General features: G+C 39.5%; 2 protein-coding genes across 3 annotated transcripts; both read right to left on the minus strand.

The window, feature by feature from the left end:
- Nucleotides 1-5042: 5042 nt before the first annotated feature.
- On the minus strand, nt 5043-9766 carry LOC126632682 (28 kDa ribonucleoprotein, chloroplastic-like). 2 transcript variants are annotated; one of them, XM_050303129.1, is made up of 5 exons: nt 9270-9766; nt 9054-9152; nt 6736-7023; nt 6381-6577; nt 5043-5606 (listed from the first exon to the last, which is right to left on the minus strand). In XM_050303129.1, the coding sequence occupies exons 1-4, from the start codon at nt 9648-9650 to the stop codon at nt 6431-6433; spliced, it is 915 nt and encodes a 304-aa protein (XP_050159086.1). In that variant the 5' UTR covers nt 9651-9766; the 3' UTR covers nt 5043-5606; nt 6381-6430. The 2 variants fall into 2 exon arrangements, with proteins under 2 accessions (XP_050159086.1, XP_050159085.1); XM_050303128.1 differs by having other exon boundaries at nt 6377-6577.
- A 1846-nt stretch (nt 9767-11612) lies between these two features.
- LOC126632681 (protein MLP1 homolog) lies at nt 11613-15118 on the minus strand. The gene is made up of 6 exons (XM_050303127.1): nt 14618-15118; nt 14262-14534; nt 12696-12853; nt 12414-12519; nt 12126-12251; nt 11613-12033 (listed from the first exon to the last, which is right to left on the minus strand). Exons 1-6 carry the CDS (start codon nt 14807-14809, stop codon nt 11896-11898), a joined length of 993 nt encoding a protein of 330 aa, XP_050159084.1. The 5' UTR covers nt 14810-15118; the 3' UTR covers nt 11613-11895.
- Between the last annotated feature and the right edge of the window lie 967 nt (nt 15119-16085).

Here is a 16085-nt window from a genome sequence, read left to right on the forward strand (position 1 = left end):
ACACCCCTATAAATACCACCTCATTTCTCCAAAAACCTAATTCCAACTCTCTTGCAAAATTTTCCAAATTTCTCTAAACATTTTCCCTCAAATTCTAACTTTGGTATCGGAGGTTCTTTGGCCAAAGCCCCACTTCATCGTGGGCGCGTGAGGCTCTTGGCCTTAACCTAAGGTGTTAATTGTTTTGCAGGTGCATTTTCCTCCAAGAAGAAGGAGGCGGAAATTTGCATCCACAAATTGGTGCTTTCATTGAGTTTGATTCACATGCTCGAAGAAAACTCTCGCATTCAAGGTTTTCCATTTTTTCGTTCATTCGTAGATTTTTCATACGTTCTTATTCCTAGAATTTTTTATAAAAATTCTTTGAATAAACGTAAAAGAAAAGTACAATGACAAGAAATTCGAAAACCATGACGAACAAAGCTTCCCACGTTCAAGGATTTGGACCACAACGATCCACAAGGCTCAACACGACGACGAGTGGAGTGGCACCACCATGGTAGTAACCACGGCAGCGACCCTTGGTGAGCCCACTGCCCACGATGAGCAGGCCATCTCGTAGCAGAAGGCCCAAGCCCGTGCCACAAGGCAGCTAACCCAGATTCAACGGGTCTAAGCAGTTACGGCAATTGGAGCAGCCCACACCTCGCAGGCCCAAGCCTGTGCCATAAGGCAGCCAGCCCAGATTCAACGGGCCCAAGCAGCTATGACAATTGGAGTAGCCCACACCTTGCAGGCCTAAGGTCGGCGAGAGCCTAGTGCGCCCTAAGGCTAAGCCGCGTTACTCCAGCCCACACGGGCCCAAGCCTAAGGCGAGCCACGACCTGATGCGAGCCCAACGCGCTCTCGAGTTGAGCCTAGGCCTAGCACCCACGTGCGCTGCATGCAGAGCAGCCCACTCCAGTGGCCTTCCAAGTAATCCAAACTGGTCTTGGATCAGTTCAACCATCTCGGCTTTATATTTTTGGGCCGACGATTGAACCGAGGGCATTTTCACCCCATTTCTTCGCATATTTGACATTTCCTAACTCAAATCTCGCGCCCGAAGTCCACTACACTTCTAACACTTATAGAGAAACCTACCATCCAAGACCTTCCATCCTGCATGGTGAACAACACTTGTCCCGACAAGTCATAGAGTTAACAAACGCCCTTGAGCAGCAGACGACCTTGGTGAATCAGCTTTTGCAGCATGCCTCAGACGAGGGTACTGGCAGTTTTTGCAGCGTGTCTCTCCAGCAGTGTCTCGGCAAGCAGCCTCTTAACCAACCACGATCCGAGGGTACTGGCAGTTTATGCTCCCACTTGGGCACTCGAGATAGTGTATACTCTCGTCTTAGCAAGCGAAGAAGAGAACACTTTTGGTTAGCCCATAGACGAGCATACATTCACGGTTGGGGCCACACATCGATAATCAACATAAGTAACCTTCCGGGCAAAATGTTCATTCACGGCTAGGCCTCGTAAGGAGTATCATCCACCTCACATTAGAGTAGGCAGCACGACGGACGGAGAGAAGCAGTCACTCAATCCGGCTCAAGTTCAACTGGCAGTCTACGAGGAATTCACTTACCTGCTAGAAATGTACCACATGCACCGTAACCACGACATAGATGAGACGAGCACATGGAAAAGAAGCCTATACCAACATGTCACGACGGGGGGCAGCCTGAAGCTCCGCTGCTCTACTAAAGAAAAATTCAGGAAGAAGTTGAGAGGCTCCTAACTAAATAATTGCGCGATTTCCAGCGCAACGAAGTTACAGACGAGGCACTTCAACGAGACATGACCAACACAAGCGGGACACCTTTCATTAACAAGATCAGGCAAACGAGATTATCCCACATATATTATTGAATACAAAGATTACTTATATTCCGACAAACGCAGCAGCTCAGCCTAATGGCGCGTCGGGGGCAGATGAGTACCATAAGGACACACCAGCCTAACTTCCAATAACCAAGGGTAGGCCTTATTCTCAACACTCCAGACGATTCAATACTGAAGCAGCACATCACCAATAACTGAGCATCAAGGACCTAATGGTCCAAGTCCTCATGCTGCGCACAACTTGGCCCAATCTAGCCTTAGCTCTGCCCTCACAGCCGTGCCTACCTACTCCACGGCTTCTGGCAACCCTTGATTTATCACCATGGCTTATAACTGTGCCGATCTTACACAGCCCTGCCGATCTCGCCCTGTGGCTCCTAATCGTGTCGACCAAGCTCATGGCACTCCAAACTATAAAGCATCCAACGACGAAATAGAAGACAATGCTTTATTGGTAGCCCCGGCTAGCAAAAGACTTAATGGTGAATAAGTTTGCAATCCATCCAGATTCTCAGCTGATCACCAACCAAGTCTAAGAAGGGCACACGACGAAACATCTAATGATGACACAATAATTGAAGAAAGTCCAGGTTGAGCTCGATGCGTTTCCCGCTTACACCCTTATGCGGATTCCACAAGCAGATCGAAGTCTCAAGTAGATCACCAAACAAGACCTCGCATGCTAAGGATTATTTTAGTTGTCCAGCAGTCCAGCTTTCCTTAGCTGTACTCACGACAACGACTTCCATGCTCTCCAATGTGAGAGGGTAAACCAATTCTCCGACATTCATCTGGGTCTGCTCTCCAGTGCGAGAGGATAAACTAATTGCTCTTTAGTGCGAGATGGTAAACTAATCCCTCGACACTTATCTGGGTCTATTCTCTAGTGCGAGAGGGTAAACCAATTCCCTGATACCTATATGGGTTTGCTCTCTAGTGCGAGAGGATAAACTAATTGCTCTATAGTACGAGAGTATAAACTAATCCCCCGACACCCATCTGGGTCTACTCTCTAGTATGAGAGGATAAACTAATGGCCCCTGCCACACCACCTCCTTGGCCCATGCCAAGCCGACTCCTGACCCCTGCCAATTGACGTGCCGCACCACCCAAGAAGAAGACAAGGAGAATTAAGTTTTTCTAACATTGGTGCGATGCGGAGAAGACAAAGAAATCAATGGAAGACAGTTCCTTGTAGGGGTAAGCAAAGAAGAGTGCTAGGGGAGAGGGAACAAATATCCTCTAGTTTTCTTTCTTTCTTGTAGGGACAAATAATTGCCCTTCGAAGTTGATTTAATCCCCTACTTAAGGTAGGCTTAAAGAGGTTTTGGAGGTTATTTATTTCCCTTTCCTAGAAGAATCTAATTCCAAGTCCAAGTGAGAATTTGCATCAAAGCTGGAGATCTTTACACCTGCTGCCCTTTCCTACGAGCAGCCCAGCAGGTGTAGGGGCATTTGTGGAGTAAAAAATAATCAAGAAAATTATGGAGGTGACACATGTACTTTTGGGTGAAAAAGGACAATATTACCCTCGAGGCGCACCGGAACTTCTACGCGCAAGTAGCAGACAATCATGGCACAATCAAGATCAAAAGTGATCAAAATAGGTATTTATTCAAAACCTATTTCATCCATCCTCATCAAATCCTCCCCACAAGGTAACCTTCAATTATTCATTCAAAATAGGATTAATTACCTAAATTAATTGATTAATTTCCTAATTCATTGCAAGATATTATTTTGATATAATATCTTGCAATTACACCCAAAAACCACCATATGTGGCCAGTTCCCATCTCTCCAAAGGGATAATATCTTGCAATTACACCCAAAAACCACCATAGGTGGCCGGTTCCCATCTCTCCAAAGGGGACCGGCCACACCCCTATAAATACCATCTCATTTCTCCAAAAACCTAATTCCAACTATCTTGCAAAATTCTCCAAATTTCTCTAAACACTTTTCCCTCAAATTCTAACTTAGGCATCGGAGGTTTTTCGGCCAAAGCACCCTCCTTCATCGTGGGCGCGTGAGTCTCTTGGCCTTGACCTAAGGTGTTAATTGTTTTACAGGTGCATTTTTGTCTAAGAAGGAGGCGGAAATTTGCATCCACAAATGGAACATACCTTTACCAAAAAAATATAAAAAAAGCAAGATAAGGAATGCATCTTTTACAAAAGGAGAGGATGGAATTGTATATCCACGAGAGAAAGGAATTGTGTTCAGCATATCAAATGATGATACAATTCATGTGTGATGAATAAAAAACGTGTGACAAAATTGTTAGAAATGATAAGTTCATATATCATTTCCAAACAGAACGTCAAAATGGAATTAAATTAAATTAATAGTTTATATGTCGTTAAGTTGCTTGACAAAAACCCCCTTATAAAAACTTGACATACTAGCAGGTTGTATTATAACAGCATTCTCAGGGGGGCACTATATGAGATTAAAAAAGTGGTTGATATATTTTAGAATTCTGATAAATTTTTGGAGCTTTATAAAATAATATCTCCTAATGGCAGGTTATTTACTTTCAGGCTTTATATGAGGATATATATATTTCTATGTAGTTATTTGATTACACAATAAATTTATGAAATGTTAAAAAATTTATGAACATTTCATCACTTATGAACCGTTGGATTAGGTTCTTTTATCTCAATCGTGTCCATTGGTTTGTTTATTTGAAATCAGACAAAATAACGCCCATGCACTTTGGTGATTGCACGTATCCATGGTTTTACTTTTAAAACTTATCCTCAACGAAAGACAGAGTTTTGAGTTTTCTAGTTTTTCTCAAACTTTTAGAGCACAAACTTCAGAGTTCTTGAGAATTGTTGCACTTGTAATAATGCAATGACATTTTTTTTTCTTCTAGAATCGTACTTTGAAACATAGCTAGTTCATTTGTAAAGAATAATATTTGCATCTCATAACGGTTCATTATGAAAATGTTACTTGGTACCTACACCATCAATTTTTTTTCGTTCATTTGATGACTAAATGATCTTGATTTTAATAATTTTTTGTAGGAAGGATCTTTAAGTGCTGATTAAGAATTTGAACAATTCCGAGTATGAAATTTGTACGTGTCATGAAATAAACTAAAAGTGGACAAGTTCCAAAACAAATCCTGAAAATCTCCAATGCCATAATGCATACCTAATCCTTAACTAAAATCTCAACGTAAAAAAGCATGCAATCTCTTTTCTGGTTGTGTGTTTTTCTTTCAATTGAAGACACAGCACTCACACTCTAATAATGTAGGCAAAAATTACAAAATTTCTTTTTACAAGTTAGAGGGTTTTTGGGAGGTCATCGGCATGGTAATCTACGTCCTAAAATATATAGAAACTTGACCAAGTCTAGTGATACTTCTTCAAATGTTGGCAGATGTTTCAAGTTTGTAGTCGCTTATGCCGTGAATACGAAAAACGAAAAACAATGGAAACTTGATTAGGATTCCATTTTTTTTCTTTGTAAGGAAGACTAAATGTCATATATATAAGAAATAAGATCTCAAAAATGAACCGTTGTGAGTTTGGTGACAAGATACAGATCAAGAGACTGAAATATTTTTTAGTACCAAGTAGCTCAATTTATCCAAACTTGTAGCCTACGTACATAACCAGGCTCGAGCCTTCCAGCAACTTGTACAAGTACCAAAGTGATGGAATCCACTGAATGTTCCTCCCCCTTCCCTCCCAAACGATGGGCGAGAATCTCACCAAGTATGCAGGGAAAGTCCGAGTGAGCATACACAAATGTTCCTGCAAATGAAAGGGAAGGAGAGAGATTATTACTGTGATGGTACCCAAGGCACAGATAATTGTTTAACTAGAATGCTTGAACAAGCTAACAAGTGTTTGCTTATATCATGCCTGATCAATAATATTGCAAGTTAGCTGCCAAAATTTGATCCCACACTCTAGGTAAATCAACGAAGTTCAAAAACTCATTCAGCCTTGTATAGTAAATTTGTGTACCACTCTCTAGCAACCAAATTATTCTAGAAGATCAAGGCAACCCGTACTTTTTAACTACACTTTTCCTGAATCAATATCCCGATGTCCAGAACATCTCACAGCTTTCCAGTTGGTATGTTTATTAGTTTGGAATCCAAAGAGAGATGCTAAGTTGCTATGCAAAGTGCAAACAGAGACATGTCGATCAAATAAATTAATGGCATTGAGAGAGGCTAAATGCGACGACCTCCATTCAACTTTGGGTCAATGGGTAAAAAATCACAGACTTTACATTCAATTTATATAATTAAACTTCTGGATGAAGACATTAGCAATTTACAGTACATATCTAATTCAAAGTAGTTTAAACAATGCAGAAGTTACTGCAGAAATTTGGGTACCATACTACCATGCATATTCTAGTGAACCAACTAATGCTCCAAGTCACTGAAAGAACTAATTATCTGACTAACAATGTTCTTATTACAAAGCTAAACAAAAATCAAAGGGGCATACCACAAAACTAGTTACATTAGTCTCAAACAAGCAGAACATGATTTAAAGAGAGGACATACCTACACAAATATGATGTGAAGATACCGCAGAAACTTCACTGTCCCATCCAAATTTCAGTTTGTATCATTGACAACTGTGTTCACTTCCTCGACACTAGAATTCAATTCCGTAGATTTATCACCCTGCTTAGAACTTTCTGTTTTTGGTACTTTAACAAATTGTTTACCACGTGCCACACGAATTCGTCTTCCCATAAGCAGCTGCAGGAAAAAAGTTTCCAAGAGGAAATCTTCATTTTAATATAGTTTATTAAATGTCTGTATAGAATGCCTTTGAGAATTTTAACTTTTCATGCCCTAGACATGATTTGAACACATAATTTCAATTGAGTCAGAACAATCATCAAACAGAAAATTACCTTCCCGTGGGAAGCAGAAAGAGCTGCCTCGGCCTCGGCCTTGGTTTTGAAGCCCACAAATCCATATCCTGCGGACCTTCTCGGGTTATTTTGGAACACAATTTCTGCGGTAACAACATTATAATCCTCTGACTTAAAGAGCTCCTTGAGATCTTTAGATCTTGCTTCATATGGCAAATTTTCCACATACAAATTGAAAGTTATTGGCTTGGGTTGCGAAGAAGGGGGAGGAATCTTCGTCTTTTTTGGCCTGGCATAAGCCATCTTTATGACACGACCCTCCATTTCCTATAAGGCATTCCAAATAAGAGAAAATCCCAGTATGGGAAGGAAGCCACATAAGTATCATACATTTAGTTGCGCAAAATATAGTGGAAGATAAAAGTAATTTGAAGAACTTTTGATTTCTTTATCTAACACGTTTGCAAAAGCAGAAAAGCCAACGTATCTTTTCTAAATATTAATAAAGTGAGCAGTCACTCAGTGGCATATTGATCACTTATTCAAGGGCATAAAATGATCTAGTTGTCCAATATTGAGAAAACAGTAGCAGCACAACAGCACTGCCTTCTTCCCTCTCCCCTTCCCTAAAACATCTTCTAATCTCCACCACTGCTATCATTCCATTTAAGCACATATCTCTTCTCGTCGCCCTAAAACTTTATAAAAACCACTCCTGCCCCTTTCTTAAATTTCTCTTGCTTTCTCCTCTTTTGACAATTTGCCACTCTTCGTCACTCTCCTAGCACCAAAAGGTCTCCTTAGAAGAAGAGGAACAAACCCAGTGGATGCGAAAACTATTCTTTAAATTGATAGCTTGGATCGAGGATGCGCCTATGGATTCAGCTATTCTCCAAGTGGGACAAACAAAGGGTAAAGCAACCCAATTGAGTATGTGTACCTATGTTTAAGAAGGATGCAACAACCAACAAGCTTGTCAAGGTTATATTCATTACATGATTTTATAAAGATTCTGGTGGTTAAGTACGTGCAGGTTCCGGAGATTTTATCACTCTGCAATATATATGCCTTATGTGGATATTACTACAACAAAATAAGAAATTTGCATCAATTTTCTCCAACCAAAAATATACTTTCACTTCCAGCCCCAAACAGTTTCTAGGGCACCAAATAAGTTTCATTATCATTTGACAGGGTACTTTCAAAGCCTTCACAACGATAAAGGTCGTACCCAGTGCACAAGGCTCCCGCTTTACACAGGGTCTGGGAGAGGTGAATGTCGGCTAGCCTTACCCCCATTTTATGGAGAGACTGCTCCCAAGTCTCGAAACAGTTTCTAGGGCACCAAATAAGTTTCATTATCATTTGACAGGGTACTTTCAAAGCCTTCACAACGATAAAAAGATAAAATGAGCACAGTAGAAGTTCAGGATATCATAGTTCCAGCTCAATTCCTCGTTCCTTGATGCTAAATTAGCTCTGCTTGTTGAGCAAAGTTGAAGGTATGTCCAACAAGACTAAGAAGGTCACAAACCAATGTCAGAGGTGGAAAAAGGTAAATAGAAAGTGAGTGTGTGAAAGGGTATGGCGCTAAATAATGGCGCCATGAGAAAGAATGAAGGCATATAGATATTTTGGCATGAATTGATGACGATGATGATGGAGTTAACTTGTTTCTAGAGGTGTCAAAAGCCTCTAAGAAATTGCCATTTATGCTCTCTTAATGACTGACTGAATGACATTTATCATCTACAAATGAAGAGACGAAACAATAGACCTCCCCTCCAGGAATACGATAACAAACTAGGCTCTTATATAAGTACTCATGTGCCATCCCTAATTGTCTGAATAATTCAACGTCTCACATTCCCAGATTCAGTGCCTAATATGGGACAGAAGTTAAACTTAAAGTCGAAGGGATACTATCATAGTAGTGAATTTTGCCAATCAATTAAGCTCCAAAGTACAGACACAGGGAAAATGCACACACATATACATAAAACCAGGAACCAAAATTCTCTTCTTATATTTTAAAACGGCAATGAATTTTCAATTCGAACGAAACAAACACAAAACAGTAGTCAAGTAGATAAGTAGAACACTACATAAAGTCTTATCTAGTGAAAAGTTATAAAATTCACAAATTTAGTAACTAGTAGTCTTTCTCACCAGCAGCCTCTCCATAAATGGGGGTAAGGCTAGCCGACATTCACCTCTCCCAGACCCTGCGTAAAGCGGGAGCCTTGTGCACTGGGTACGACCTTTTAGTAGTCTTTCTCACCGACCAAACCGAGTATAAAACTAAACTCACAACAACACAAGCATTCACAGAAGATAACAGAACCCGATACACTTACAGATGATTCAAGATTATCCAGAGCCATTCGAGCCTCCTCCGGCGAACCCATTGTTACAAATGCCAAACCCCTGTTCCTGGTCTTGTCATACATGGCAAGCTTACACCACCACAGGAAAAAAAACAGACAAAAACAATCAAAACCCATGAAATAAAATAGCAAATTATTAATACCAAAAAAAAAAACCCCTCTTCAAAGCAAAGAAAAATGAAAAACCTCAACGTCCACGACGGTGCCATACTTCTCGAACACAGTACGGACGTCTTCCGGGGTACAATGCCAAGGAACATTCTGGGCAAGCAATCTTGTGTCGGAGAACTCTTCGGGCTCTGCCTCGAGAACTGGGGTTTCGTCGAGAGCTTGGTCTTGGGCGGCGGCGGAGAATTGGAGAACGAAATTGCCGAGCTTTTTGGCCCTGAGGGAGGAGGAGCGAGAGTGGGTTTGGGGGAGAAAGAGAGAGGGGGAGCAAAGAGAGGGGGAGAGAGAGAGAGTGGTTGGAGTGTGCTTGGAGAGGTGCTGTGGAATTTGGAGAGAGAGGAGAGTTGTGAGAGGGAGGAGTTGTTCAGTGGGGAAAGAGAGATGACGAAGTAAAGCCATTGCTGTCGAGCTTTGTTGTGTCTGTGAAGGGGGAAGTTGGAAGTAGGGGTAGGGAGTGCGTGTTGAGGTTTTGGATAAGCAAAGTCTTGCGGTGTCAAGTGGGAGACTGGCAGCGGAGGTGATTAATTACAAAGTTGGCTAGAAGTAGTTTAGAAGCTCGAAATTTATTAATATTCTTCAATTCATTCAATTTGATAATCGAAAATTAAAAGTAATGTGAGATGTAAAATAAGAAAAATCAAAAGTTAGGGACTAGGAGGGTTAACCAAACTAGACACTATCCTTCAAGACTGATCAACATTCTATAATATTTTATGATGCTGTAATTTTATATGAACGAAATAAGAGTGGAGAATTGAACTCGAAACCTTGAAGTAAATGTTCTTAACTAATTGTAATCTTCTTAAAAAATAACACAAAGGATTAACTTTATGATTAAATAAGCAATTCCATAGGCAATTAAGCAATTACTCACCCAAGACTTCGCTACTCGAGAGCAAGGAGTAAATCCTCCTCAAAACGCTTAGGGGTTAATTCACAGAAATTTGTGCTTATGGTCAGGATAAATTATTATTTAATGATCATTTCTAAACAATTATTAGATTGTTTGATTATCGAACTGTATAATAATAAATGGAAAAATTCTTTCTTTTCAAATTGTTGCTAAGAATTAAAAATTAAGTCCGAATCCAGCGTCATTTTGGTTGCCTTCTCCATCGGGTATGCATTCTCTAACAAAACTCAATCTAAGTGCCTGCAATCTTATGGAACTTCCCAACGGTTTTGGCTGCATGATCTCGTTAGTTGAATTAAATCTGAGTAGAAATCCATTTGAAAGCATACCTGAGAGCATTTCTCGACTGTCTCAACTTCACTTGCTTGACGTGCAGGATTGGATTGCCCCAAGCTTCAAGTGTTACTCGCTGCGCATGTCCATTTGTTTTTCCTGGAAATGAACATCCAGAATGGTGGCTCAGTCGTACAAGTGCGGCGGGATGTTGTGCAAGTGTACAACTGCAACTGCATCCAGGTTGGTTTACATGCAGTCCATGAACAAGTACACCCACCTTGGTTATAGCTCCTCTGGATTTTATGGAAACCGAAAGAGGCTGGATCATTGGCCATCTTTGTGCTGTGGGTTCAGGTCATTTATTTATTTAATTTTTTTTTTCTGTTCTCGTCTGTTTGTTGTTGCCTTTGTTTTTCCTCTTCGTTTATGAAGTTGTTTGACAGAAAATAAAATTTAAACTGAAGGCGAAGTCGAAAATGATTTGTTAAAAATAGAATAATTACACTGAAATACATGAATAGGATATTCAAATTTAGGTGTAGAGGTAAAATCATACTGTTATAGCTAACTTGACTAAACTCATGTCTGCATACCATCATCAACGCATGATTTAAATCCAAGAAATGATGCTAGTGTGCAAGATCTAGTCTAACTTTGCATTTCAGATTCATTCATCTTAGACCTCTAATTAGTTAAATAACATCCATTTAGTATTACGCTCTAATAATTTTTTCAGTGTCCAACAAATTTCAACTCTTCTTCAAGTAGATAAAGCAAAGGGTCAAACCAAGCCAATTGGGTTTTATGTGTACGGTTTACCCGCTTTTAATGAGGATTATGAGTTGACATTATGCATTGTGCGGTTGGTCTAAATGAGTACTTAGCACTTGATTTAAGTATTCCAACCTCCTTTATGAGAAGAATTTACATGGAACGGGTTCATCGCTACTGTGGTGCCACGTGACGGTGTACCCATGCCATGGATCCCTCTGACAGGTGTACAAGTCACAATTTTCGAAGGATTTAGATTGCTGATTATTGAGCGTGGTGACGTCGTGGATCTCTCTAGTGGTCTAGTAGCACTTAACATGGTCTAGAGTGGAAGTGCAGAGATGTAGTTTCTGTATAGTACACGAGCAAGATGTGGAGATTTATCTCGACGCTGAGCAATATGCTGGAAGATTTATCTCCTTGTTCATTCATACCACTAGGCAACAGTAATATACGAGAACATGATCAGTGAAATTCATCATAAAACGCAAACAATTTGACAACTGCAAGTAACTGCTGCATCCCTAGAAGTTACCGAAGCTGTAAAGACAAGCACTTGTCTTTGAAAAGAAAGACGCCCAACCATTTACTAAAAGACTTAGCAAACGATTCTTACAATCAAACTTGTTAGTAAAGCATCCTGAATACACAAGGTACAAACGGGACTCGTTGAAAAAATTTCTACTACCTCTTAGAGGTTCTAGAGTTGGGGGAGTTACAGCGCAAGGGTGATAGGGGCTGTCTTGCTGCTTCTTGCTCACTGAAATCAATCTTCCCTTGAATTGGGCTGCTTGTCTTAGAGCTTGATTTGCGCTTATTTGACTGCGACAGAAAGACAATACATATGTTACTATGTTAGAGCAGACCAACACATGGAACAAACGAGTCAAAGCTGTTATTTGCCCTTGTCTCACCTTCGCTGATGCACTGTCAGTATGTTTTCCACCAGAAGCAGAATGGTTTCTTTCCTTCTGGTACAGCCTCAGTAATCTTTTGTTCTCCACATCTAGGACTTTGATTTCTTCAAAAAGCAATTTGACCTGCATACGTTATATATATGGGATATCATTCTACGATATATTTACGTATATACATCACAAGTATGGGATATAGTTATACAATATCAAGTATTCCAGGGAAAACCGAGCGAGAAGACAGATAAGGAAAATAAGCGGAGGTTGAAAATAGTCTGCACTCCTTACCTCCTCTTCAGCCGTACGAAGATTGATCCTAAGATGTTCCTTATCCTTCTCAAGTGTTTTTACCTCAGCAACTAGTGATAGAACTTTTTGAGAGGACGGCTTCAAGCTACCACATTATCAAGACCAAAGTTAAGTGATGGCTCAATTCAGAAACAAGTTCAGATATGGGCAGCCACTCTCAAAGTAGACTTTGCATAAGTAGATTCTAATTCATAAACTACAATGTTAGCACTCACTAAATCATCTGAGAAAAGGATCATTCATAATTGTGAACAAACTCACCAGTTCCACATTTTTAGCAATCTTGCACATGACTCATTGCCTTTGTTGGCCTCCAGAAACGCACGTGCAGACACAGCTTCATCTTTACTGATCAATGTTGCCAAAACAGAATCCAGTAGTTTGTCTTCAATTGCTGTGTCTTCAGCAGATGAATCAACCTTCAATATAAAAACTTTTATCAGCCTTCATAAAATCGTATACAAATAAACTTGGATTTTACAACCTACATGTCAATCACAATCAAAATAGAAGAGAATTAACAAGATGGGGGGACAAGAAAAAGAAACTAAATCCAAGAATTTCACAAATGACTACAACATTTATCTAAATTACCTATTAACAAAACCCTCTTTGTCAACCAAAAGAGGGTGAAAAAACAATTTGGTCTTCTATCAAAAAATAAAATCATGGTTAGTAATGTAATTTTACGCAAACCAAATTTTGTTGTTTTTTTTCAAACTTCACCTGTCACATCCCAGCTCGACTCCGCTGTAGCACGATATTGTCCACTTTGGGCTTACCATTCCCTCATGGATTTGTTTCTGGAAACTCAAACGAGAACTTCCCAATGGGTCACCCATCCTAGGATTGCTCTCGCCCGAACTTGCTTAACTTCGGAGTTCCAATGGAATCCAAAGCCAGTGAGTTCCCAAAAGGCCTCGTGCTATAGAGAGGGGAGCATGTCCACATGTCATCATAGCATCTCTAATTTGAAAAAGAAACCCACATTTTCTCCATCTCTCTATTTCTCCCCCTCACATTTCTCTTTAACTTCTCTTTTCAATATTATAGTTTTTTTTTTTTATCAAAATTTTTATATTTCAACACTCTTAGTGTGAGCTTCATCTAGTATGAAATAGCAAAATATTGGAACAAAAATATGCTTTCTGCTATACTGTAAGAGAAACAAAACAAAAACAGAACTCCAAATTCATGATTGAGAAACATGCTACAATGTCGAAAACAAATTATTGTCTTTAACACTCAGTCCTATTTGATTAATTCATTTTATTTTGGTTGGACTTAATGCTTCAATTGAAGTTTCTGATTTCTGAGAGGTTTACATTAATTTTCCTTGCTAATTTTTGCCATCAACATCAGAACCAAATTGCATACATATACTTATTCTTCGAAGTGCTTTAAAGAAACCGGACAAGATAAACCTCATAAAAGGGCACAAGTTTTATTCTGTGATTCTGTGCACATGTATGTGATGTTTGCTCAAATCTAGAAAAATTGCGGAAAACTGAAACCAGGAATAACAGCTTATCTACAGCATCTAAATCAAAAATGAATTTTGTAAAAGTTTACATGCCATTTCACCAAGCACAAAGGAAATTTCATGAAGCTGCAATAACATTCTGGAAACCGAAAACATTACACAATTGAAAAAAAAAAAAACAAGCAATTCACAGTATAAACTATAAACAAATGAACTTGCAATACTCACAAACCCACCATAGTAAAATTCCGACTCATTGTCCAAGTTCATTTCTTTCAATTGATCAAAACCTATTCACAGTGCAAAAAAAATAAAAATAAAAATAAAAAAGTTGAAGAAATTACCGGATGCATCTCCATTTTGTACTTGTATAACCCCAATTCATCCCTCAACTCTCTGACTTCGTCCTCCAACTTCTGAACACGAATCTCGGCCTCCTTGGCACGCTGATCAGCCTCGTTCCCAAAATCCATCAAAGCCTCTCGGTCATGATCGTAGAGCGAGCACTCCCTCTCCCACTTGTTGCATTGAGTCACCAGGTGCGCACACTCCGATGCCAATCTCTGATTCTCCTCAACGAACTTTCTCAAAGCTTGTGCATTCATACTCGCTTCGGCCTGTTTCACAAAACAATAAAAAATCCAAAATATGTATGTGTCTGTGTACACACACAATCATATAAATATGTAAAGTCACGAACCTTAGCGCGCTCCAGGACTTGCTCTTTCTCCTTCAATTTCGAGAGAAGAAGCGAGTACTGATTCTGAAGCCGCCGTTTCGCTTCTTCGCAGCATCGAAACTTCAATTCGAGGGTGTGCGTCGACACAGGGAGGCCCAGGGAGTGGTCGATCGACTCTTTGATATAGTCGTCGATTTCTTGCGGAAGATTCATTCTTTCTCGTTAGTTCTTATGGATCTTGGAAAACCTAGACTCGCCAAAACCCCAGAAACGCAGCAACAAAAAATCTGATTTATCTTCCGCTAAGGTTTCATGGGAAGGTGAAAGGAAGATTACCGATAATCACTCTGGGTGCGAATTGAAACCCTAGAAATGGTGAATTTCAAATTCGCGGGGCGTGGAGATTAGGGATTTGGGGATTTTGGGGTCTGAAATCGAGAGTATGGGTTTATTTGGGGATTTCTTCGCTCTTTCTTGCTGTACTTTTTGAATTTTGGTCTGGAAGATTTCAAAAATGAAGGGGCGCTAGCCGTTGGAGCTAGTTTTTAAAGACGGGCGTCAACCTGGATCCACGTGGCAAACGAAACGGAAAATGAATCACAAATAAACTACGATTTTTGTTGGGCTGGCCACGATTCGGACTGGATCGTTTCTTTTTTTAATTTTTTTTTATAATGAGATTACATTTTACTTCTCACACATTTTTTTGTTAATTTTTATCTTTTGATTTTTTTTAAGTCATCGAATCCAATGGCTAAAAATTAGAAAAATGTGTAAAAAGTAAAAATGATGTGGATATCACACCCCTAATTAAATAACAAAAAAATGTCCAAGTACAAATAGCAAAAAGAAAAGAGGTATTGTTGATTTGCTCGTTGACCTTGTATGCAGCTGCTCCAACCCCCCCCCAAACTTTAATTTTAGTCGATTACCCCCCTTAAACTTTTTAAATTAGCCAACTTCTCCCCTGAACTTTAATTTTTAGGCGAGCCCCTGAACTTTTATAAATAGGGAACTTTAAAGCTGAGCCCTTAAAGCCAAGCCAATATGATGATTAGTTGTTGGGGTTTGTTTAGAACCATTGGTAAGTGGAAAGGCGGTTAGATGATACTTGTTGACTCGTTTTTCTTTTCTTTGCTGATTCATCTCAATGAAATTTGTCGTGTTGCACTAAGTTACTTACGGATGTATGCATGCAATCCGGGAACAAACTTTCATTCAATTTTTCATCTATCCAATTTTTCATTCTTTTTGCACTCATATATTGTCATGTGTTGTTTTCATGACCACGATGGGTGGAAAATTAGATGAATTTTTTTAAAATCTTAATGCCAGGGGAAAATTGGCTATTTATAAAAAGTTGATGGGGGTAAATTGCTAAAATCAAACTTCAAGAGGAAAATTGACTAATTATAAAAGTTTAAGGGTAATCAGTTAAAATTAAAATTTTGGGAAAAATTGGTAGCTCCATACAAGTTCAAAGAGTAAA

Source organism: Malus sylvestris, chromosome 8, assembly GCF_916048215.2.
Source record: "Malus sylvestris chromosome 8, drMalSylv7.2, whole genome shotgun sequence".
Classification (NCBI taxonomy): Eukaryota; Viridiplantae; Streptophyta; class Magnoliopsida; order Rosales; family Rosaceae; genus Malus; species Malus sylvestris.

Bases quoted from the DNA above. Each gene is read 5' to 3' on its own strand.
- LOC126632681 (XM_050303127.1), bottom strand. From the start codon at position 14,809: ATGAATCTTCCGCAAGAAATCGACGACTATATCAAAGAGTCGATCGAC. The intron at 12,520-12,695 runs GTGAGTTTGTTC...ATAATGTGGTAG, and splicing joins TTGCTAAAAATGTGGAACTG to CTTGAAGCCGTCCTCTCAAA. The intron at 12,252-12,413 runs GTAAGGAGTGCA...TAACGTATGCAG, and splicing joins TTCGTACGGCTGAAGAGGAG to GTCAAATTGCTTTTTGAAGA.
- LOC126632682 (XM_050303129.1), bottom strand. From the start codon at position 9,650: ATGGCTTTACTTCGTCATCTCTCTTTCCCCACTGAACAACTCCTCCCT. The intron at 9,153-9,269 runs GTTTTTCATTTT...TGGTGGTGTAAG, and splicing joins GCACCGTCGTGGACGTTGAG to CTTGCCATGTATGACAAGAC. The intron at 6,578-6,735 runs GTAATTTTCTGT...TTTTTCCTGCAG, and splicing joins TTTCTGCTTCCCACGGGAAG to CTGCTTATGGGAAGACGAAT.